General features: G+C 50.3%; 1 protein-coding gene across 14 annotated transcripts in view; it reads left to right on the top strand.

Annotated features, from left to right (window-relative positions):
• Positions 1-23,531, top strand: part of TCF3 (transcription factor 3) — a 112,220-nt gene that overhangs the window by 47,455 nt on the left and 41,234 nt on the right. For 10 of the 14 annotated variants that reach the window (XM_077331748.1, XM_077331750.1, XM_077331751.1 and 7 more), the window contains exons 5-7: positions 1,834-1,930; positions 12,919-12,983; positions 18,209-18,338. In XM_077331748.1, coding sequence (XP_077187863.1) covers positions 1,834-1,930; positions 12,919-12,983; positions 18,209-18,338 — 292 coding nt within the window. The remainder of the gene's footprint in view (positions 1-1,833; positions 1,931-12,918; positions 12,984-18,208; positions 18,339-23,531) is intronic. The other 4 variants (XM_077331758.1, XM_077331746.1, XM_077331747.1 and 1 more) reach the window with 1 other exon arrangement.

Here is a 23,531-nt window from a genome sequence, read left to right on the forward strand (position 1 = left end):
CAGCAAAAGGCTGAGATGTGTCCCATTTCTCATTGCATCTTGGTTTAGTAGGGGCGAAAACCCTACAAGTCCATTCCACCTCCCTACCAGGCTGGTTAATTATGTTAAGGCAATTGTCAGCCACTTTGAAACTCCTTCTGGTGGTGAAAAGTGGGGTATAAAAAACAACTCTTCATTCTTCCCAGCATCGATAGTGTAAGGCAGGGGTAGTCAAACTGCGGCCCTCCAGATGTCCATGGACTACAATTCCCAGGAGCCCCTGCCAGCATTGGCAGGGGCTCCTGGGAATTGTAGTCCATGGACATCTGGAGGGCCGCAGTTTGACTACCCCTGGTGTAAGGGAACCATTCTGCCGTTGGCGGAAGCACTCTGGTTAGCTATTTGGCTAAGAACTGATGACAGCCCTGTGTCTTCAAGAGATTCGTTGATCTCCTATTAAAACCACTTCCGTTTTATACAAGTTGGTGTCTACCTTTGCCTGAACTATTTCTCCAGATACTAGATCTCAGGGGAACTCTGTGCAGTTGATGGGCAGGCAGTCCTGAACAGACTAAAGGGAAGGCTGATGTTACAAACAACATGTCAGTGAGTTGTGGGATTCCCTTCCACAGAACCCGGCAGCCATTGCTAGATTAGATGGCTTGAAAATAGGATGGGACAGATTCATGGGGAAGGAATGGACAGCTACATCCGTGGTCCTTAACTAGGGTAGTGTGATGGAACCTCTACGTTCAGAGGCAGTCTATCCCTGACAACCAGCAGCTGGGAGGTGACAACAGGAGAAAGCTTCAACCTCTGCATAAAGTTGCCAACCTCCAAGCAGGTCTGAGCAAGTGCCGGCTTTAGCCACTGAGGTCCGTGTGACAGTAGACGCAAGATTCCTTTTGTTTTGGAGTTATATAAACTTCAAGTTATATAAATAAATCTGTATTTTTTCAACCCGCCCTTCCTAATCGCTCAGAGCAGCCAACAACATGGGATAACATCCATGAAATATAAAATAATATATAGAAGAAGAGTTGGTTTTTATACCCTGCTTTTGACTACTCAAAGGAGTCTCAAAATGCCTGAGCATCGCCGTCCCTTTCCTCTCCCCACAACAGACACCCTGTGAGGGAGGTGGGGCTGAAAACGCTCTGAAAGAACTGCTCTGGGAGAACAGCTCTAACAGGACTGTGACCGGCCCAAGGTCACCCAGCTGGCTGCCTGTGGAGGAGTGGGGAATCAAACTCGGCTTTTCCAGATTAGAAGTGGCTGCTCTTAAGCACAACACCAAGCTGGTGTATACACAATAAAACATTTTATAGTTCAGTTTACCCCCAGCTGGTTTGAATTGGAGGAGGGGAGTAGCTCTTCCCTCAGCGTGCATCAGTGAGGCTAGCATTTCTTGGTGACCCACCAAGGCAAAGGTAGCCAAACTGCGGCCTTCCAGATGTCCATGGACTACAGTTCCCATGAGCCCCTGCCAGCATTTGCTGGCAGGAGCTCATGGGAACTGTAGTCCATGGACATCTGGAGGGCCGCAGTCTGACTACCCCTGCACCAAGGCCTCAACCTTAGGCCTGGTGGAACAACTCTCTCTTGCAGGCCCTGCAGAATTGGTCACGGTCCCAAAGGGCCCCGATCCCTCTTGGCGGAGCGTTCCACCAGGCCAGGGCCAAAGCCCAAAAGGCCCTGCTCGAGGCTAGTCTCGCCTCCTTTGGTCGGGGATCCTAAGCAGATTTCCGTCAGACAATCTTAACACCCTTTGCGGGGGGGGGGGGGGGGGGAGGTGTAGTAGGAAAGGTCTAGTGGGAACGTTGCTCATACGGCTTTGTGCTTGCTTGTCCACAGCAGGGCTACGGCGAAGGCTCGCATTTTGGGGAACACAGAGACCTCCCCTCTCACAATAGCATCCCTTCATCACCATTCCTGGGGTCTGGAATCGTAGGTAAGTGCCGTCGTTGTGGGGGACGCATCACTCGGAGGAGATTTGGGGTGGGAGAGAGAGAGATATTCTCGACTGCCTTTTGCCCTGTTCCAGTGCCCGCTCTGACCCTGAAGACTCTTGAAGCTTTGCCTTTTTCCTTTTCATGGGCTTGCCAAGTCTCTTTGGGCATCACGGTTATGTCACCAGTGCAGGACTCGCGCAAAAACTCCCCGGTAGATTCCTCCACATGCACACACCCCATGTTCCCTGAATATCAAAGCATCCCACATTGCTGGCAACGTAATCACATCACTTCTGGTATTACCAGGAGTGGTGTCATTGGTAGCATCACTGTGATGCAGACCTAGGCTGGTGCAATAGTGCAGAATGTGGCTGGGAAGCAGAGCTGTATAGATGCCCACCCGATGGCCCTCCCCTTCCCTTCCCCTCCCCTCCAGGCCAATCATTGGCCATTTTGGGAGGGGGAGAGGGTCAACATCACCAGATATGGTCATATCACCCAGAAATGTTCAACAAATGTAAAAATGTAAAAATCTGTCCTGGGGCCTGTGTTGTTCAACATATATTCATAAATTATTTGGATGAGGGATTAGAGGGGATTCTTATTAAATTTGCACTCAACTGGGAGGGGTAGCAAACACAACTGAAGACAGAATCAGAATACAGGATGATCTTGATAGGCTCAAGAAGTGAACTAAACTGAATAAAATGAAGTTCAATAGGGACAAATGTAAAGTTCTGCATATAGGTAGGAAAAACCAAATACACCAATATAAGATGGGGAGACTTGTCTTGGCAGTAGCATGTGTGAAAAGGATCTAGGAGTCTTAGTAGACCATACATTGAACATGAGTCAGTAGTGTGACTAAAAAGGCAAATGGGATTTGAGGTGATGGTACCGCTTTACTCTGCTCTGGTTCGGCCTCACTTGGAGTCCTGTGCTCAGTTTTGAGCACCCCAGTTGAAGAGGGAGGTAGACAAACTGGAGCGTGTCCAGAGGAGGACAACAAAGATGGTGAGGGGTTTGGGGACCAAGACGTAGGAAGAAAGGTTGGGGGAGCTTGGTCTGTTTAGCCTAGAGAGGAGACAACTGAGAGGGGATCTGATAACCATCTTCAAGTATTTAAAAGGGTACCATGTGGAGAATGGAGCAGAATATTTCTCTCTTGCCCCAGAGGGACAGACCAGAATGAATGGGATGAAATTAATTCAAAAGAAATTCCATCTAAATATCCGGAAGAAGTTCCTGACAATCAGAGCGGTTTCTCAGTGGAACAGGCTTCCTCGGGAGGTGGTGGGTTCTCCATCTTTGGAAATTTTTAAGCAGAGGCTGGATAGCCATCTGACGGAGAGGCTGATTCTGGGAAGGCTCAAGGGGGTGGCAGGATGAGCAATAGGGATGTGAGTGTCCTGCATAGTGCAGGGGGTTGGGCTAGATGACCCATGAGGTCCCTTCCAGTTCTATTATTCTATGATCCTATGATTCTATGTGCAAAATGAATCAATTCCCACCCATTCAGAAAACCCTTCCAGGGCTGTCAGGAAACCCCAGGGTTTCACAAAACCCTGGTTGAGGAAGCCTACTCTGGAGGGAGCAGAAGGGTCCCTGCAAAACAGCACCGTGGGATCTAACCCATTGGATTAATTATTTTTCAGCAACATTAGCCTTCTGCAATAGCACATTAGCCTTGTGCGTTGGTACTACCCAATGGACTAGGAACTTGCTTCATTTGTTCGCATTCCAGCGAGCAAGAATTCGTCTGTTTACCATGGAATTCAGCGGACAGTTTTTTCGTTAGAAGCAAATGAAATCCGAAATCCGAGCTGCCACTGCAGCTCACTCTCCATATTGGAGGGAAGGGATCCATGGCGAAAGAGAGGGATCGAAATGGGCCTCATGGAACGACAGAGCCCCCCCTCCCCCCCCCGTTCTGTCCTTTCCCATCCCCCACCATCGGACTGACTTCATTACTTCGCTCCTCAGACCAGGATAATCCTCACAAAGCTTTTGGGAAGGGGAGGGTGGGTGGGGGGAGCAGTTGTGGCACACAAAATGGTGTGTGTGTATGTTGTGTATTTCTTTGCGGCCTGTTTTGTCCTGTTTGGTTTTTGCTGCCGGAATTCCCAATTCTTTTTGTTGTTGTTTGTTTGTTTTAATTTTCTTTATTTTCTGAAATACAAAGAATAGTACAGAAGAAAGAAGAAGTTATACATGAAACTTATATAAGAATAAAAATGCGTAGCAGATTGTGTTTCTAACAAAATACATTCTAGATTATCAGTTAAATAGAATAGAATATCCCTCATCCCAACATATTCTCTGTTATAAATTTGACTGCTGGCGTTCCTCATTATTGAAAAAACATTGCTTATTAGTTTGCCCAAAACTTCCTAACACAGAAGCAATATGTTAAGAGATAGACAACAATTCTCTTTTTTAAATCTTAAGTTGTGTACAGTTGTCCCAAACATGGCGGTGAAAATTGCATACATTTAATAAAGGAAATTAGGGAGGTGAAGTGGGCTGAACCAGCACCAGGGAAAACAGGAACTGAAACGGAGTTTCGGTGTTGGAAGAGCGTCCCTAGTATATGTTGGGTAGGGTGTCGGTATCAAGTGATTCTTGTTATACCCATAGGTTCTCCCGCAGCCAAGCATGGGTCGACTGGGGAGGGGAAGAGCTGGGTAACATAAATGGGTGGGCGGAAATTGTTTTACTAGCAAAGATAAGCCCCAGCAGATCTCTTTCAAGTAATTATTTCTCGCTATTAACTCCTTTGCAAGGCTGGGCCCTCTAATCTAGCCCGTATTGTGCCTGCCAAGCAGTTCAGACAATGGCTTTAATACGCCCCTTGTCCTTGCATTTATATTCCCTTCCTGAAAACACCTCTCCGCCTTCCCTTAATGTCTGCCCCTGATCTTGGCTCGTCACACCTCACCCCACCCCCCCCGGCCGGGAATGGATTTATCAAGTCTGGGTTGTCAGTTCCTGTACATCTCAACCTTGGCTTGTTTTCCTTCACCACGGTTGAGCACTGAAAACCACGGTTATGGAGAGGCAATGAGCCATGTGGTGGCAGCATGAGTCGCTGGACGGTGACTCACATTAGCCCAGGTTAAGCGTTGCACTGAGCTGGCTGTGGTGACGAACGAAGTGTCCCCGGGTTTTTTGGATCCAGTGGGCACCTTTGGAATTCAGACAATGGGTGGTGGGCACAACCGGCCAAAATGGTTCCTGCAGGAAGGGTAATTTTAGAATACAGTGGGAAAGAGGAGTCAGAAAGAATAAAACACTATGGTGGCCACTGCCAAAGCAGCAACAGCCAGTCTGATCTTCAGTGGCCAATCAGAAAGTGTGCTGGGTTAGAACTCCACCTAGCCCCACCCACTCTCTAGAACACAGGTGGGCAGGGGCTCATGGGAATGGTAGTCCATGGACATCTGGAGGGCCACAGTTTGCCCACACGTGCCGAACTGCCGTTTGCCTGGGCACCTGGAATTGTAACCGAGGCAGAAATCAACACAACTCCATTTAATGCGAACTCTGTCCGAGGATTATATTCCCCCCACCCCACCCCTGCCGCAATATGTTTTTTAATTCCGTCTTTCTGTCTGCCGCATACCTCCCCCTCTCCAGCCTGCCTGCTTGCTCTTTGCTACCACAGGCCGGGGGCCAGATGCTTTATGCTGGCCCGGTCCAGGTCTGTGTTCAGATACTTTTCTCAAATCTGAGAAGTACTTTTCCCCTGGGCAACCTCAGCCAAGTCACTCCCCCACGCCTTCTCATCTTGCCTTGCCTACCTCACAGGGCCGTTGTGGGTCTGACTCTGAGAACCTTGAGGAAAGGGCAGGGAAAAGCATATCGAGAACGAGAGATGCAGCCTCAGACCAGTCTCTGGAAACCACTCATTTCTCCCTCATTGCTTCAGTTTTCCGCAGGCGACCTGCGCTGTTTTCTTTCTTTGCATCGGTTCCCTTGTCTGTCCAGTATGAGCGGCCCGTGATATTAATTCTCCCTTTCCCTTTTTCCTTTCCTCGGCTGGCAATGCACTACGCATCCTCCTCCCAAGGGCATTTCCTGGCATCCCCCTGGACTTTTCCCAGATAGATTAAAGGGGGGGGAAGGTGCAAGTACTGAACTTGGCTGATAGGGTAAACTGGGTGGGGTGGGGTGGGGTGGGGTGGGGTGGGGGCGGGCAAGCAGACCTGTGCAGTGCATTGAGGAGCACCAACTGCGGTTACGGGTTCTTCCCCAGGGCAAGGGTGTGTTGATGGGCTGATTTGGAGGTATCCATGTGTGGCTTTTGCACCTGTTTTTCACTGATGAGATTTGCAGGCAATTCTAGGGAGATGCTGAAATTCCACCAACTTGGTGTGTGTTTGTGTATGGCTTGTAGGTTTATGGGTTTTTTTTAAATTGCTTTTCACCTGGGGTAAGTAAGATTGGGCCTTGGGCCTTGTGACCAGATGGCTCTACTCCCTTTTTGTAGGTGGGTGTGCATTTGCACAAGGCAACATCCAACCATTTGTCGCTTGCTGGTAGAACGGGGGGTGGGGGGGGGGGGCAACGCTTTCCAGCAGACCCAATCACAGCACTTCCTTTCCAAGTTTGCCAACTTCTGTATGCTGAGGTTTGAGGTCTAAATTAGCGATCCCCAACCTGTGGGCCGCGGACCACATGTAGTCCTTCGACTAATTGGAGGTGGCCCCTGAAGGACGCCTTCTCTCCCCCCCCCCCCCCCGGCCCTTTACTTCATCCCCCCCATCCCTTTACAATCCACTTCGGGTGTCCTTGTCTCCCATCACTCCCAGATGGGACTATCTCGTTGCAGAGAAACAAGCTCAGGGTTCCCATTGATTTGTCATTGTCACGAGTTAAAATTTCCATGAAAACCAAACGTTCCTTATGTTCCTTGTTGTGGCGTGTCTGTATCTTATTTTGAAGGGATGTTTAAACATTACCATAGCGATCAGAGAGCGTTAGGGCAGTGGTTGAGAGTAGAGGAGTAAACTACCCCCCCCCACCGGGCCTCAATAAAAGGCGTTGAGTGGTCCCCGGTGATAAAAAGGTTGGGGACCACTGGTCTAAATGACACCAATGTTGGTGGGAGCTCCTTTAATAACACAGCAATAGCACAGATGAATTATTTCATATAAGGAGTTAAAAAAAATTATTATTAAGCTATACACGGTCTGGTATCTAAGGGACCATCTCTCCCTTAGATGAGGTCTTCAGATACCAACATGGCCCCAAAGATACCCTGGCCCCAAAGAAGTTTCTCTGACCTCACTTAAGGCCAGGACTTTTTCAGCGGTAGCCCCAGCTTTATGGAACAAGCTGCCAATTGATATCCACACCCTGGTGGAACTGCCTCAGTTCCTCAGAGCCTTCCGCCAAGCTTATGATTGGCACCAGAACAGGCTAATATAGCTAACAAAATCTGTCAGCCCCCCTCCATTGATCTCCAGGGCATTCCCACCAATGAACCCAAAGGGGGAAATGTCATTATGACTCACAGGTGGATTGACCAACCAGAGGAGGAAAACGGAGCACTGCAAGGCTTTATCTATTGTTTTACCTGTAATGTTAATAATACGATGCATGACATACGAGGCATGATGTAAACTGCCCCACCCTGCTAACGGGGGTAGTCTATAAAACTATTGATTATTTAAAATTTAAAAAAAAGAGTCTGGATGAATCTGAATGAAAGGGAAACGTATAATATGAATGACTTATTCATATAAGGGCCAAAATTTTTGAACCTGCGGGCTTCTCTGGGATTTTGACAAGAGGGCGGAGGACATGGCCACAAAATGGCTGCGATACAATGGCTGCCATATGAGGCGGAGCCAGCGGTTGCCGCAGCTCGCCATCAGTCACCCAGGGAAATCCCTTGTGCTGTGGTGGCAGCTGCTGGCAAACATCTGCCCAGACAAGCAAGCCTCCAGCAGCCAATCAGAAGCCTTGGCTGGGCAAAAGCCCCACCCACTTTCTAAAAACACTAGTAGGGAACCTTCGAGCTGTCGCCATGGTGCCCGTGGGCACTGCGTTGGGGACCGATTGATCACTGGCCAGGGAGGAGGTTGGACTAGCTGGCCCTTGCGACTCTGTGATTCGGTCCCTGTTATAAAGCAGGGGTAGTCAACCTGTGGTCCTCCAGATGTCCATGGACTACAATTCCCATGAGCCCCTGCCAGCGAATGCTGGCAGGGGCTCATGGGAATTGTAGTCCATGGACATCTGGAGGACCACAGGTTGACTACCCCTGTTATAAAGTATAATGATGCTATAGAATCCCTGACATATTGCATAGTTAACAACCGACATTCCTTTTGAACACTATTATGTCATCGACATAGAAGTCCCTGTCAAGTGTTTTTCAGGGTTTTTTTAAAGTTATTTAATCGACATTTGTCTGACCCTGATGCAGGGATGTTGGAGAGAGCAGTAAACGGGTCTCTCCCCTCCCCCTCCTGAACAGACGCCTCAAGTCGGCCTGTTTTTGCAAACCAAGATGGCTCTTTCTGAGGAGTGAAAGAACGTGTTTACCCAACAGAACTTTCCGGAACAATACCAGCCCTTCCCCCCTCTTCCAATTTAGACCCGATCAGCTTTGGTGACAAAACCAGTCGGGTCTATTTGTGTGAGAAGCTGCCCAGCGGGGAGGGAGAGGGGGAGAGAGCTCAAGATGTGGGGGGAAGAGGGCGGTGGTGTGGCAAATTTAGCTCCTAAACCGCTTAAAAAAAATTAGGTCAGTTAAAAGATTTTGCCCAGCGACCCTTTGACCTCCTGTTTACTTAACGCTAAGCCGCTGGAGTAAAACCGGGGAAATGTGGGCGGACGAGCATCCTTCTGTCACGGAATGGCCACGCAGGGCTTTTCCGTGCGCCTTCTGTGGCTGTGAGAATTCCCAGCACAGGCTGTGGCCTCACTGCAAAGGCAGGAAATGTGGCCGTGACTCAGGCGGATTTTTTAAAATTTGGTGGTCGTCCACCCACCAGACCACTGTTGGTGGCGGGAGGTAGCTTCCCCGTGCATGTGGAGATGTTCTGAGTCCATGACAAATCCCCTTCATTGCCTGCAGAGAGTTCCGGGTTTGATCTTCAGTCAAAGGTCCCAAGGCAAAAAACCTGACCTCCTAAGGCCCAGAAGGGTTGGGTTGCCAGCTTCCAGGCAAGCCAGATCTCATCAAATCTCAGGATCTAAGCAGGGTTGGCTCTGACAAGTATGTGAGTGAGAGGCCTCCCACAAGAAGAGTGGTTTTTATACCTTGCTTTTCTCTACCCAAAGGAGTCCCAAAGTGGTTTTCAATCCCCTTCCATTCCTCTCTCCACAACAGACACCCTGTGAGGTGGGTGAGGCCGAGAGAGCTCTGACAGAACTGCTCTATGAGAACAGCTCTAACACGACTGTGACTAAATGGCTGCATGTGGAGGAGTGAGGAATCAAACCCGGCTCTCCCGATTAGAAGCCGCCCCTCCTAACCACTACACCAAGCGGGCTCTATTTAATGTGGAGGTAGCCAATGGCAAACCACCTTGTCTGCCTGCCAGACAATCCTAAGATCTACACGCCTGTACAATATAATAAATAGAAATATGGAGATTTTGGAGGTGGAGCCTGGGGAGGGAGGGGCTTGGCGTGTGGCAGGTCCTCAATCTGGCTCTGGATGTAGAATTGTCTGAGATGCATCTCCAGTTGAAGAATCCCAGAGACTAGGGAAGATCTTCTGCATAAGAGACTCCAATGAACGGCTGCCAGTCAGAATCTGACTCAGGTGTTCGTCCCGATTTGGCTGGAAACAGCAGCTAAGGAGATCAGGGTTTCTCCAGATCAGTGGTCCCCAACCTTTTTATCACCGGGGACCACTCAATGCCGGGGACCACTCACCGCCTTTTACTGAGGCCCAGTGGGGGGGTAGTTTACTCCTCTACTCTCAACCACTGCCCTAACGCTCTCTGATCGCTATGGTAATGTTTAAACATCCCTTCAAAATAAGATACAGACACGCCACAACAATGAAGTGTGTTGTAAAGGGCCGGGGGGGGAGAAGGCGTCCTTCGCGGCCCACCTCCAATTAGTCGAAGGACCACATGTGGTCCGTGGACCACAGGTTGGGGATCGCTACTCCAGATGACTGCAGGGTTCAAAGGAATCGACGTCCATCATCACACGTGGCCCGGGCGTTGTCATATCCAGAGGACAGCTTCCGCTTTCGATCTCATCTGCTCAGAAAGAGGAGAATTCGGACTGGAGCAGGTGCCGAGGGCAGAGGTGGAAAAACAAACAGGCAGAGGTGTTCGAAGGCAGACTTTGATCTGTTTCATGCATTTTGAGATATGGTTGTAGAGTAGGGATGCCAGCCTCCAGGCGGGGCCTTGAGATCTCCTGCTATTGAAGCTCATCTCCAGATGACAGAGCTCAGTTCCCCTGCTGAAGGCCCTCCCCTTCACAACAACCCCCCCCCCGATCACCAGGTATGTCCCCGCCCAGGTTTACTTGATTTTATGGGATTGAAACACAGTCCATGTGTTTAGGGCTGGGCGCTTCGGAAGCACAACCCTACATGTGTTTGTTTCCGTGTTGTCAAAAAAGGATGTCTCTGTGCTTTGACTTGCTGTAGCATACCGGATACAAGTAGTCTGGTGTGTTGGAGGGGAGGCAGGGATTAGAACGGCCAAAATGACAAGGTCCGATTGGTGGGAGCTCTTCACAAGCCAATTAAGTGAGGCTGCAGCTCTGGCATAGTGTTTAACCCTGTGTCTCCTGAAGAGGAAGTGAAGGGTGGGCCGCATTTCAGAATGGTTATGGGTAGGAAGCTGTATGCTAAGAAGAAAAGATATGGCTTCTCGGACCGACCAGTGCATTTATTTTAATGAAGCAAAGCGGCAAAATCAGGGCGAGGCGGGCTGATCGTGTGGAGAGATTTCTCTCAAAGGTGGCTTTCAAGCACCGCTTCCTGGAGTGAAAAGGAGGCCCAAAATACCTGAACATCCCCTCTGTTATAGATCTTGGAACTAAGCTCTCTGTAGTGCCTGAAGTATTACTTCCCCTCCCATCCATGACCTGGAAGTTTTTGAGATCACCCTTGCAGTGTTTTGGCAGAGAGCCTTCCCAGGTGACGTGCAAATTGCCATCATTGTTTGAGAAATCTGGATTTGCTGGTTCTGCCAGTGCCAAATTCATCCTGCCTGTGGTGCGTTTGTATCTGATTTGTGAGCCTTGCGATAGAAATTGCTGGTCCCGCCTAGGAAATGGGGTTTTGGTCGTACCCCATTTTTGTGTGTAGGTGGTGGCAAAGAGGGGTCGTGGTTCAGAAGACGAAGAGTTGGGTTTTATACCCTGCTTTTCATTGCCTGATGGAGTCTCAAAGCGGCTTACAGTTGCCTTTCCTTCCTCTCCCCACAACAGGCACCCTGTAAGGTGGGTGAGGCTGAGAGAGCTCTGTGAGAACTGAGACTCGCCCAAGGTCACCCAGCTAGATGCATGAGGAGGAACGGGCAATCAAACCCGGCTCTGCAGAGTAGAGTCTGCTGCTTTCAACCACGACATCTAGCTGCCTCTCCAGTGGTAGAGCAGTTGTTTGGCATGCAGGAGATCCTAGGTTCAATCCCCAGCATCTCCAGTTAAAAGGAGCAGTTGAGTACTATGTGATGTTAAAGCTCTCTGCCATTGCCAACCTGAATAGGAAATCTAAAGGTCTGACTCTGTCTAACGCAGTGGTTCTCAACCTGGGGGTCAGGACCCCTTTGGGGGTCCAATGACCTGTTCACAGGGGTCACGACAGGGCAAGCAGCTTGGCCGGGGGGGGGGGCTGCCATCCACACAACAGCCTTGCAGGGTAGATCGAGAGAGAGCACTTGTCTGGAGCAGTGGGAAAGAGCGAGATCAGCATGGTGGGACAAGAGGCAGAACTGAACTGAGAAACCTCGGAAAAAATAATTTATATACACTCATGAACAATGGATCTTCACGCCATTGGTCAGTTTTGGTGAAAGAATCCCTGTATCATTTTATGGCTGGGGGTCATCACAACACGAGGAACTGGATTAAAGGGTCATGGCATTAGGAAGGTTGACTGCCCCTGATCTAAGGGATCTTGAGTGGTGGCACATCAAAGAAACAGCTTCTTCCTAGAACTACAAATGGGCTAAAGCCACCGTTGGAAGCACTGCCCATCCCAAATGCTTGCGATTTATCCTCATCGAGAATTTGATAAGTTTGCAAATGAGTGTGCAGCAGGAGCAGAATATAGAAAATAATGCAAAAATGTTTGAGGCGCATATTAAGCACTAAAATAAACTCAAAAGCCTGGGTGGAAGTGTGAAAACTGAGATTGCAATGTGAACTTATTTTAAAGTATGAGGATGTGCACATACACTGATGTAAAATATGTGTGTGTGTGTGGGGGGATCTTCTTCCATGACTGGCTCTCTCTCACCAACCAGTTAGATCACGGTTTCGTGACGGCCATGGAAAGGTTTCCCAAATGGGAGTACATTAATTTTCATATATTTTTAAATGTGTCAAACATTTATCAGGTGATGATATGACCATATATGGTCCTATTGGCCCACCTGCCCCCAAATGGCCAATGCTGGGCCTGGAGGGGTGGGAAGGGGAGGGGCCCCGGGGGGGCATGTCCACAGCTCTGCTTCCCAACCACATTCTGCACGATCGTGCCACATCTGGGGTTTCTTGAAGCCTGAAGACCGTTTCAGGAGTCTGAAATGCTGAATTAGATAGTTGAGTCTCTCTGAGCTACATCCTGCGCTAGAGGAAGACAACTCCTTGAGAAAAAGGGGAGTCACTGCACCCAATCCAATATGATGTATTTAAAGTTTCTGTTGCTATCTCTTGCAAAAGTCTGCCCCAAGTCCTGGGGAGGCATTCCATGTCGTTTCCAACAACCCTGCAGTGCTAGGCACTCACAAACTCTTCTCTCTTTTTTTTCCTATCCCTCCCCCCCCCCCCCAATTCTTAGGGAAAGGTACTGAAAGAAGCTCTTACACGTTTGGGAGAGACGCAGGCATGCCAGCCCTCAACCAGGTGAGAGAAAAAGCATTGGTTTGGACCATGAGGCCTGATTGGCTGTGAACTGTGTGCCTGTTGTGGAGCCTCTCCCAGGTTCCGTCTCCGGCTAGAAGGACCAGGCAGTAGCTGATGCGAAAGATGCTAAAAGGTCCGTGCCTAAGATCTTGGAGAGCCGCTGTCCGTCTGAGTGGACAATGCTGACTTTGATGGGAGAAGAGTCTGACTCGCTATAAGGTGGTTTCATGTGTCTCCTGAGACCACCGAAGAAGTCCAGGGTCACCATGCCGAAGCAAGCAGCAGCAAACCCACCTCTGAACGTCTCGTGCCGTGACAGTCCCGTCTGGATTCACCACAGGCGGGGGCAGCAAAAAAGAGATTTTAAGTCAAATAAATGGGTTGGATTGTGCAGCTTCGTTCTTGGGGCACAGAACGGGTCTGCTGGGTCCATCCCCGTGGGCGTGTTCTGCTCCTGAGAGTCGGGTATCTTGCCCCTCTGAGTTGGGCAGGCTCCTTGGGGTTCCCCCCGCTCACGATCGCACACCTGACCTTTACAATCCTGTTTTTAAAAAACCATTGAAGTTGCAGGCCATTGCCGTCTCTTGGGATAGAAAACGTTACGAGTGTGACAGCGTTGATGATGGCCCAGGGCCTTGTCTGGGCCTTTTAGGGTTGCTCACCAAGTGTGCAATTCCCAGATAGAATGACTGCTAGGCTGGAAAACCTTCTATGGTTCTTATTCCACTGCAGAAGAACAGAAATGACGCAGGTGGGATAAATCCCAAAAGAACCTGCACAGAGGACAATACAATTACATGACAGTAAATAAGTTCCCATTGGAGGTGGGGAAAAGTGAGGCCCTTACGGGTCAAGCCAATAACCTGGGGTCTCCACCCCCCCTGGACATCCCACGGGACCAACCTGCAGCCACCAAGCCAGCCCCCCCCCCAAAGTTGCCAACCAGTTCTGAAAAGCTGCTTCCGTTATTCCCCCCTCCCTCCCAGCCTGCAATGGTTTACATGAACAGTCGCAACTTCTTCCTTTAGCCTTGAGATGAGGTCAATTTGACATACCCATAATATCAACATTGGCCACTGGGATCCTCCATCTGCAAGATTATCTAAAATAGCCTTCCAGCCCAGTTTGTGCTCTCCTGCAAGCTAGGCCTTGTCCAGTTTCTACTGACTGAGCAAAGGCTGAAGAAGTTTGTCACCCCTCACTCCATTATTGAGAAAAGGATACGGTAGGAATCAGTGCTCCCTCTGAGCTGCGCTCATCAGCAGCCTCTCATTAACTCTGGAGGTCCCACTCAGCAGCCGGCCTCCTCGCAGGGTCTTACACGGCTCCCTGCCCGTTTTAAGAGAATGGGGGGTTCTCTTCTGCTCAGCAGAAGTGCTCTGCTCAGTACGGGGAGAGATTAAGGGGGACGCTGATGAGGAGGAGCAAAAGGCAGTGTCAGGTAGGGAAACAATGCAACGTGTGTTACTTGGTCTCCATGCACGTTTGCATATCTGAACTGAATCATGGCTGGGGTTGTGCACTTCAGCCACCGAAGCGCATAGCCCTAATCACAGCTACGGCAGCACAGAGGGACAGGACAGCATGGGGCACAGCAATGGGGGGGGGAGATGGTGTGGTGGAATAGTTAGAATATTATTTGTTTGTTTGTTTATTTATTAGACTTGTTTCCCGCCACTCCCGGCAAGCTGGCTCGTGGCGGGTTTCACAATAAAAACCCCACAGACAACAAAACCCCAATTAAAAACCCATTAAAATTAACGTTGTAAACGTGATATTCAGCAACTGTAGATATTAAAGGGAATGCTTTGTGTTATATATTCAATATATTATTCTTCCATACTTAAATCTGGTTAACGTTGTTGTAAATAGCGCACAGCTCCAAATGCTAGAAGCATTAATAACGGTCTTAAAATTGCTACAGCAATGCAGGATTAATCACATACAATCCAGTGTTCAAAAGCTGGATCCCACCTTGTTTAGCATTGCGTGAGAATAATATCCAACTGGGATCTGGAAGACCCAGGTTCAAATCCCCCAGGCTGCCACCGAAGCTTTCGGGGTGCCTTTCGACTGGCCGCTTTCTCACAATGTAACCTTCCTTGCAGGGTTGTTGTAAGGATGAGATGGAGGAAAGCCAAATGATGTAAGCTGCTTAAGGTCCCGACTGGAGAGAAGTGAATAAAATAAATAATAAATAAAACCATTTAAGTGATTGTACTGAGACACTAGGTGTAATCCACCTAAAATCTCTATGAGAAGATATTTTAAAGATGTAGAGTTAAGATGTGCAAGGATGGGGTGCTAGTTAGCAGTTTTACTGCTCTTGAATGTGGAAGTTCTATTTAGCTAAGTACAGGCTTCATGTTCAGAGGTAGTATCCTTCTGAGTGCTGTCGCCGGGAGAAACGGCAGTCTTTGTGCCCCATTTATAAACTTGGAGGGGGGTTATGGCCCCCATATAAATCTGGATGCTAGCCCTCATGGATCTACCTCGCTCAGTTCCAGCCAGGCTGGTTGTATGGGACAGGTCTTTGGCTGTGATGGGTAAATAAAACCTCCAGGTCTTGCAGAAGTATACCTTCTTAATCTGATGGTTTTATAACATAAGCCAGTAACTCCATAGTAGATGAGGACTAAATGTGACTTCCACATTCCATAGAATTGTATTTCTGAGTCCCAGCCCCAAGAAGGGAGGGAAAATACTAGGACAGGGTGGCCAAACTGTGGCTCTCCAGATGTCCATTGACTACAGTTCCCATGAGCCCCTGCCAGCATGCTATTGAAGAGGACTTTCCTGCACAGGCTGCTCCGTACAAAATGGTTTCACAAACCTACTTGAATCCGGCCTTGTGGCCTTTTTTGCCAGCCACAGCACCTTAGAAACAGGATCCTATTAAGAGAACCAAGTTCCAGTGGCAACTTTCAGACGAACAAATTTTAATTCTGGATCTAAACTTTCATGTCTGAAGAAATGTCTGAAGAAATGTACATGCACACAAAAATGTATATCCAGAACTGAACTCTGTAGCTTGTCAAGATGCCACTGGACTCAAATTTGGTTCTGCTGCTTCAGACCAACCCAGCGACTCACCAGCTCTGATTATGTAATTTCAAAAACTCTGAATACAGCATGTTAACACTTAATTTCCAATCTTCTATTATCCTAATGCTTTAGTTATTGAATATCCCGTTTTGTCGCTAGCCCTGACTCACTCGGGGTAACCCGCCTGCTGTCCACGTGAGAAAGGTGGGCTAGACTGAATTGTGAGTTTAGATTCAAATGGGTCGCCGTTTTGGTCTGAAGTAGCACAACAAAAATAGAGCCCAAGGGCACCTTTAAGACCAACCAAGACGCCTTGAATAAATCTTTGTTGGTCTTTAAGGTGCTACTGGACTCTATTTTTGTTGAATTTGAGTTTGTTGTTGAAGCTGAAGCCATAACAACCATGCAAACAAAAAAAGAGCTAAAAGAGTAAAATAAAAAAATATATACATATCTATGTCACAGTTTAAACAAATGATCACAATAAGAAAGTTGCAAAAAAGATATTGCAAGTGCATAATAAAATAAGTGAAGTGGAATGAAAGGATCAGATAAGATAATAGTTCCTGAGCCACGTAACGGAAATCCATCACTGAATTGGCTGGCCCAGTTGGGAAACGGGATCTGGCAACCTGCCTGTCTGGTGCAGCAGAATATAGCTCCATCGCTGACGGAGAGTGATTCTACCAAGGTCATCTAGCAAGGCAAGATTAGAACCCAGCACCTGGGGGGCTGCCATTTGGTACACAAATAGAGATCTCCCGCCCCCCATCAGTTGAGCCCTGGGTGAGAAGACCGCCCAGTCCTCTTTTTCCATTAAACCCCCACAAGCTTTATCAAGAGAAGATGTGGGGGGCGGGGGAGAGGAAAGAGCGAGTGGAGGTTGTTTAAAAACCTAGACCAGCCCTGTAGTGATTTGCACTGCCCGGCCCTCCCTAAACACAGGATGTTTTCTTGTTGGGTCCTTAAACAGCTGTGCGGGGCCGGCTCTCAGTGCCAGAGTGGGTTTAATTTTAAAATAAGGAAACTTGCCAACCGGCCCCGGCGCTATATTATTGGGATTGGTTTGCCAGGGGGAAGGAAGGGGCATGGTAGAGAGAGGATCAAAAATCAGAGTGGGGAGGAAGGCGTAAGCAGTCCAACACTTGGGCTGTCTGAGACGGTGTCAGCCCTGGATTTTGTCCACCGCAGCAGGGTCTGGGGCTAGAATCCTGCCCCTTCGTATCTGAGGTTTTGTTGGAGCCCAAGTTTCTGGTCTTTATGATTGGGTGACCACTTGGAAAGTGCACCTGGCCTTGGGAAAATGCAGGCAGTTTGAAAAAGCTGAAAAGGGGAAGAATTATATTGCAGGCACGGAATATCCGAATTTCCGACAGGAGCTCTTGGACAGAGAATGCTCACGCTGGTCTGCTTTTCTGGGCCCTGAGTGTGGAGGTCCCCATTTGGCAGGAAGTCCCGTTGAGTATTCAAGGGAGAACCTTCATGTCCTGAAGAAGAATATCTGCATTTGCCAGATGAGCTAGACCACTTTGTGTGTCTGTTGGTGGGAACTGCGTGTGCGAAGAGCACAGCAGGAACACTGAGCCACTGTCAGTATTTGTTATTAATAATTTTCATATATTAATTACAAACATATCTGTTCCACTGTATATTTCTGGCGAGGCCTTGGAGGAGGAGCGTGTCTCATGGCTTAAGTGCCACTCAGCGCTTAACACCCACTCAGGGTGGCTGTGCTGCCCATGACAGTGGCTGTCCCGCCCCTGAGTGCCTCCTCCAACCAGCTTGCCTGTGTGTCCAGCGGCCAGCCAATCACCTTCTGTCCCCCACCCCTCCCACTTCCCTCCGAGGCTCGGAGGCTGCAGATCCCTGCTGCATGAGGGCTGCCCTTGCCGGTGAGTTCCCTAACAGCTGCCTGCAGCCTTTCCAGATCCTGGGGGGAGGGAGAGACAATCCACAGAGTTCTTCCACACACGCACACACACACCAATTTAGCGCCTGTTGTATTCCTGAATGCAACGGGCTCGGCCCCTAGTGTGAATATAAATTGCAAACATTCATATTTATTAACTGAGGGCTTGCAGCCCCTGATGTTTCTCTGTGGCTGTGTGGCAGGGCCAGGAACGAGGGTTGAGTTCCTCCCAATTTAACACCTGATATTCCTTTTGTTCTCTGTTTTGCAGGCTGGCTTTCTTCCAAGTGAAATAGGGATTTCCAATCCTAGCACACTCTCCCCGACGGGGGTGAAGAGCAGCTCTCAGTACTACCCTTTTCCCAACAACCCTCGTAGGAGAGGAGCAGACAGCAGTATAGGTATGTAACGTGTGTGGGGTGGGTGATAAGGGGGAGGGGGCTCCTAGTCTGTGGATTGATTCCCCTCTCTGGTGGGGCTGCAGCACGTGGAGGACAGTCACCAGGGGTCACCAGGTCCTGGGGTAACTGCATTCCACTGTTGCTCTGCAATCCAGCTTGGCTACAAACAAAGACGGGACCAGGGAGCCCAAGCAAGAAGCATCCCTGGGCCAGCTGGAGGGGGAGGGGTTGACGCTGTGGCTGCCCCAGTGCCTTGTGGGAAAATCTCAAGAGGCTCAGCAAAAGAGGGCTGCCCAGGTAAGATAGGCAGGTGGGCTGCCTGGTTGCCTGCCTTATGCAAACCCGTGGAAGATTGTAAAAAGGTAAAGGTATTCCCTGTGCAAGCACCGGGTCATGTCTGACCCTTGGGGTGACGCCCTCTAGCGTTTTCATGGCAGACTCAATACGGGGTGGTTTGCCAGTGCCTTCCCCAGTCATGACCATTTACCCCCCAGCAAGCTGGGTCCTCATTTTACCGACCTCGGAAGGATGGAAGGCTGAGTCAACCTTGAGCCGGCTGCTGGGATTGAACTCCCAGCCTCATGGGCAAAGCTTTCAGGCTGCATGTCTGCTGCCTTACCACTCTGCATCACAAGAGGCTCTTGGAAGATTGTAAGGTGACGCATAAAGTACAGGCTGATGGGGAGACTGAGAAGGAAAAAGTTCTTGGGGTTAAAGTGGATCGCTCCGTGAAATTGTCCACCCAGTGGGCTGCAGCAGTGGAAAAAGCAAACTGTGTCAAAAATTGCTGGGACAGAGATTGAGACTAAAACGGCTGATATTGTTATGCCCCTATATAGTTCTGTGGTGGGTCCTCATTTTGAAGACCTCCGTGTTTGGAAGCCCCAATCATCTGATTCCCAGAGCCAGGAGGCAACATTGGGGGAAGGCCTCAGCCTCTCTGCCCTGTTGTTGACCTTCCAGGGAACTAGTTTGCCCCTGTGTGAGGCAGGATGCTGGACTAGGTGGACCCCTGTCCTGATCCAGAAGGGCTCTTCTGTTGTTCTTATCAGGGAAAGCCTCAGCCTCTCTGCCCTGTTGTTGGCCTTTCAGAAGAACTGCCTGGCCACTGTGTGGGACGGGAGGCTGGGCCAGATGGACCCTCCCTGGTCTGACCCAGCAGGGCTCTCTTATTTTCCTAGAACGAAACACCCCTGTCCCTACTCGTTGTGCATCAGCCTGATGAGATTTTGTCCCACGTGCTTTGGAGCACGTCTTTGCACCCATGAGAGCTTGAATCTTAGGTGGTGGGGTGGTGGCTTTGTGCAAATATGGTGCATTTTGCAAATGCTCTGTCCTCCCCCAGCACTTGCTGGAAGGGTGCTTCACAGGAGCCCACTTGGAAGAGAGGGCCAGAGTTTGACGATTCCTCCCACTTCTTATAGAGTGGAGCAGAGGTAGCCCTACTTCGCCTTTGGACAAATCGGCTCTCCAGATGCAGACATCTGGCATTTATTGGTGGGCAGGTGGGAATATTCCAGGAATGGAGACCCATTAGGAGCCTGAGCCATGTGGCTCTCCCCTGGAGCCCAGGCAGGGAGGGGTCTTGTGAGAAGTCCTAGAGGCCCAGTGCTCAGTGGTTGTTGGTGTGCCGCATTCTTTGAATACAAGGCTCCCCACCAGCCAAGCCAGTTCACACGACTTCTCTCCCTTGGCCTCACTGTGGCTTTGTGAGTCGGAGGGGGGAGGGATCTGGGAGAGTTGAGGCCTCCCCCCTCCCCCCGGTGCTTTTAGACATTTTGGTGTGTCCGTGAGCCCTAGCATCTTGGTACCTTTGCCGTTATTTGTTTTTTTCCTAATGGAGTTTATACAAACTGGGGCTTGCTATGTGTCCGCAGCCCTTTGCATGGCTTCAATTCCTCACAGACGCATGCTCAGACTCCAGAGGCGAGCCCTCCCCCACAGATTCCTGCAGCCACATGACTCAGCCCTCCGCCCCTCCATTGAGGTCGGTCTCTCCTGCTCAGACTGGCTCTCCAGGGTCTCAGGCCGAGGTCTTTCCCACCCCCTCCTGCCAGGCCCTTCCAACTGGAGATGCCAGAGATTGAACCTGAGACCTTCGGCAGGTGAAGTGGATGCTCTGCCACTGAGCCAGCATCCAGAGCTGACTGATCCCAGGGCAACCAGCAGGGTTTAAGCAATGCACGTGAGCCTGCAAACTGGGCGAGAAACAGACTTCTGGGTAGCAGAGTGTGTGGGCAAGATCTTGGGGGACCTGTGGGCTGTAAGCTAAATAGGAGCAGACAGTGGGATGCGGCAGTAAAGAAGGTCAATGCAGTCTTGGCCTCACATCCAAATCGCAAGATGCCCTAGTCCTGCTGTCGACTGCCTCCGTCAGACAGCATTTGCAGTCCTGTGTGCAGTTCTGGAGGCCTCACTTCAAAAAGGACCTGGAGAAAATTGGGAGGGGTCCGAAGAGAGCAGCGAGGAGGATCCAGGGCCCGGGGACTAAGCCCTGGGAGGAAAGGCTGAGGGACCTGGGAATGTCCAGCCTGGAAAATAGAAGGTGGAGAAGGGACTGAATGGCTCTCTGGAAGGATCTGAGAGGTTGTCATTTGGAAGAGGGCTGGGAAAGGCTTCTGTTGGCAGCAGAGGAGAGGACCCACAGTAATGGGACTAAACTACGTGGAGAATGATATCAGCTGGATTTCAGGGGGCAAAAATTCAGTCAGTAGTTCAGCAGTGGAATGGGCTGCCTCAGGAGGTGGGGAGTTCCCCCTCACTGGCAATCTTCAAGCAGCAACTGGACAGATCCTTCTCCTGGATACTTGAGGCTGATCCTGCACTGAGCAGGGAGGTGGACTAGATGGCCCCTTCCAACCGTAGGCGTCTATGATCCAAACACCGGAAGCCCCTGTTCAGCAGCAGTCTGGAGCTGTACAGCGTCTGAGTCCGCTCTGCTCAGCAGGAGGAGAAAAAACAGGAAACCTTGGCCACCAGCTCCAGCCCAACTGCGCCACCATGTGCTCAGTGCCTCTCCAAGGTTTCCGGGGGAGGTGGGTGTGTGGTCAGCAGCCTGCCTTTCAGACTGAGTAGGGCCATGACCGCATTTCCAGCTTCCACCCCTCTTGACGTAATAAGTGGTGCTGTTTCCGAGGAACCAATGGGTCAGGAGGAGACGCCAGGGCAGATACTCTGGCTTGGAGTGTGACACCTTGGCAGGTACACGTAGGGTGTGTGCTTCGGCATGGTACGGCCAGCGGCATGGAGAGGAGGGGCAGTGGCAGCGCACCAGACAGAAGCCGCAAGCAGGTACAGAGCTTTGCGCCTGCAGTCGGCCGCCGGCTGGTGTGCTGCCACCGCCCCTCCTCTCCGTGCTGCGGTGCTGGCTGCCGTGGCCTTCGGTGATCACCAAGGCGGCCCCCACTGCGGCGAAGTGCACAACCCTAGGTACATGCCTGCTCGCTTCCCCCCACACACACATACACACGCCAACTGTTTCTCCCTCCCTGCACACATGCGGTTTCCATCCCCCAGCCCTCCCTTCCTCTCCCTTTCATCCCCTTATGGTTGGGCTAATGAGATCCACCTGTTCTTGCAGACAGGTTCCCCCCGAAAAATACCTCTGCATCATCTCAGTGAAGGGTCCTAGTGCCTGCCTTTTTTTGTTTGCTTTATTCTTACCCCGCCTCTCCTTGCAAGCAGCCCTTTCAAAAACTGAAATGGAGTAGGTCTGCATGGAGCCAACCCTGCCTAGGGCCCGCTCTGCTCTCTGGTGGCTCTCTGTTGGTGGGAGGGGAACATTCAGTGCAGTAGAATCCCTGCTTACCTTTCCATGTCCCCCCTTCACTCCTTCCCTAAAAGATTCTGCGTGGGGAGAGGGCTGGAGGTAGCTCACAGAGTTGCCCCTCTGCATCAGTTTGACTGGAGCATCCAGTCAGAGGCACTGTGGAATTACTCCAAGATACCTGTTTGTTGTATCCCTGCATGAGTCACTGTTCTGGGTGTGTTTTCTTTTGATGCTGATAAGATATTCCTTAATCCAGGGGTAGTCAAACTGCGGCCCTCCAGATGTCCGTGGACTACAAATTCCCAGGAGCCCCTGCCAGCGAACGCTGGCAGGGGCTCATGGGAATTGTAGTCCATGGACATCTGGAGGGCCGCAGTTTGACTACCCCTGCCTTAATCCTTTTAAACTGGACCTTTAGAAAGTAATGATGAAGGCTGAATTGGGTTCTGGTTTGCGCGGGGCAGCCTTTTTCACCCTTTGGACTATGGAGGACCCCTGAAATAATTTTTCAGGCTTCGAGAAGTGCTGGAAGTGATGTCAGCCGGCCACCACCCCCAGAAGTCACATGTCAGTGGAAGTGACATCACCTTCCGTGTTAACAGGGAGGCTCAAGGAGGACTGAAGGGGAGGAGGGACAGGAGTGAGTTCAAGGTGGGAGTAGCATGCAGGCTCCACCCCCTCAGAGGCTCAGAAACTCACGCTTGGTAGGGAGGAAGGGGAGCAATGAAAGTGGCCAGTTCCCTAGCTTGTGGCCAAATCCATTAAGGCAGGAGGGGAAAGGCCGTGGACCCCATCTGGAGCTCCCGTGGAATCCTGGGGGTCCACGGGCCCCTAGTTGGAAATCCCTGGGTCAGAAAATCAAAATGGCACCTGGGAAGCCCATGTTTGATCCCTACTCTGCCAAGGAAGCTTGCTGGGTGACATTGGGTCAGTCTCACTCAGACCAACCTACCTTACAAGGTTTTTGTTAGGATAAAGTGGAGAATGGTGTAAGCCGCTTTGGGTGCCGCCTTGGGAGAAAAGCAGGATATAAGTATAAATAAATAAAACTGAATTGCTCTTCTTTTTCTCCTGCCCTTCCTCTAAGAAGCTCCTTTGTTTTGCCTTCACGACAACCATGTGCGGTAGGCTAGCTAAAGAAGCACGACTGACCCAAAGGGAGCTTCATGGCCAAGTGAGGAATCTGAACCCAGTTCTCCCCATTCTAGGCAGTGCTTAACACTGGATCACCCCTTGACCGTTCTATCACCGAGGACCGGTCAACCCTTGACAATTTTACTGAGGCCGGGGGGGGGTAGTCTTTTATCGAGGGACGTCACCGCCGCCTGAGCCCCTGCTCCACTTGCGTTTCCACCGGTGCCCCTGACTTCCTGCCCCCTGCTGGGGGGCGCTGCCAGCAGCAACTGTGCAGTGCCACGCAGAGG

The sequence above is a fragment of the Paroedura picta genome, chromosome 4 (genome assembly GCF_049243985.1).
Source record: "Paroedura picta isolate Pp20150507F chromosome 4, Ppicta_v3.0, whole genome shotgun sequence".
Classification (NCBI taxonomy): Eukaryota; Metazoa; Chordata; class Lepidosauria; order Squamata; family Gekkonidae; genus Paroedura; species Paroedura picta.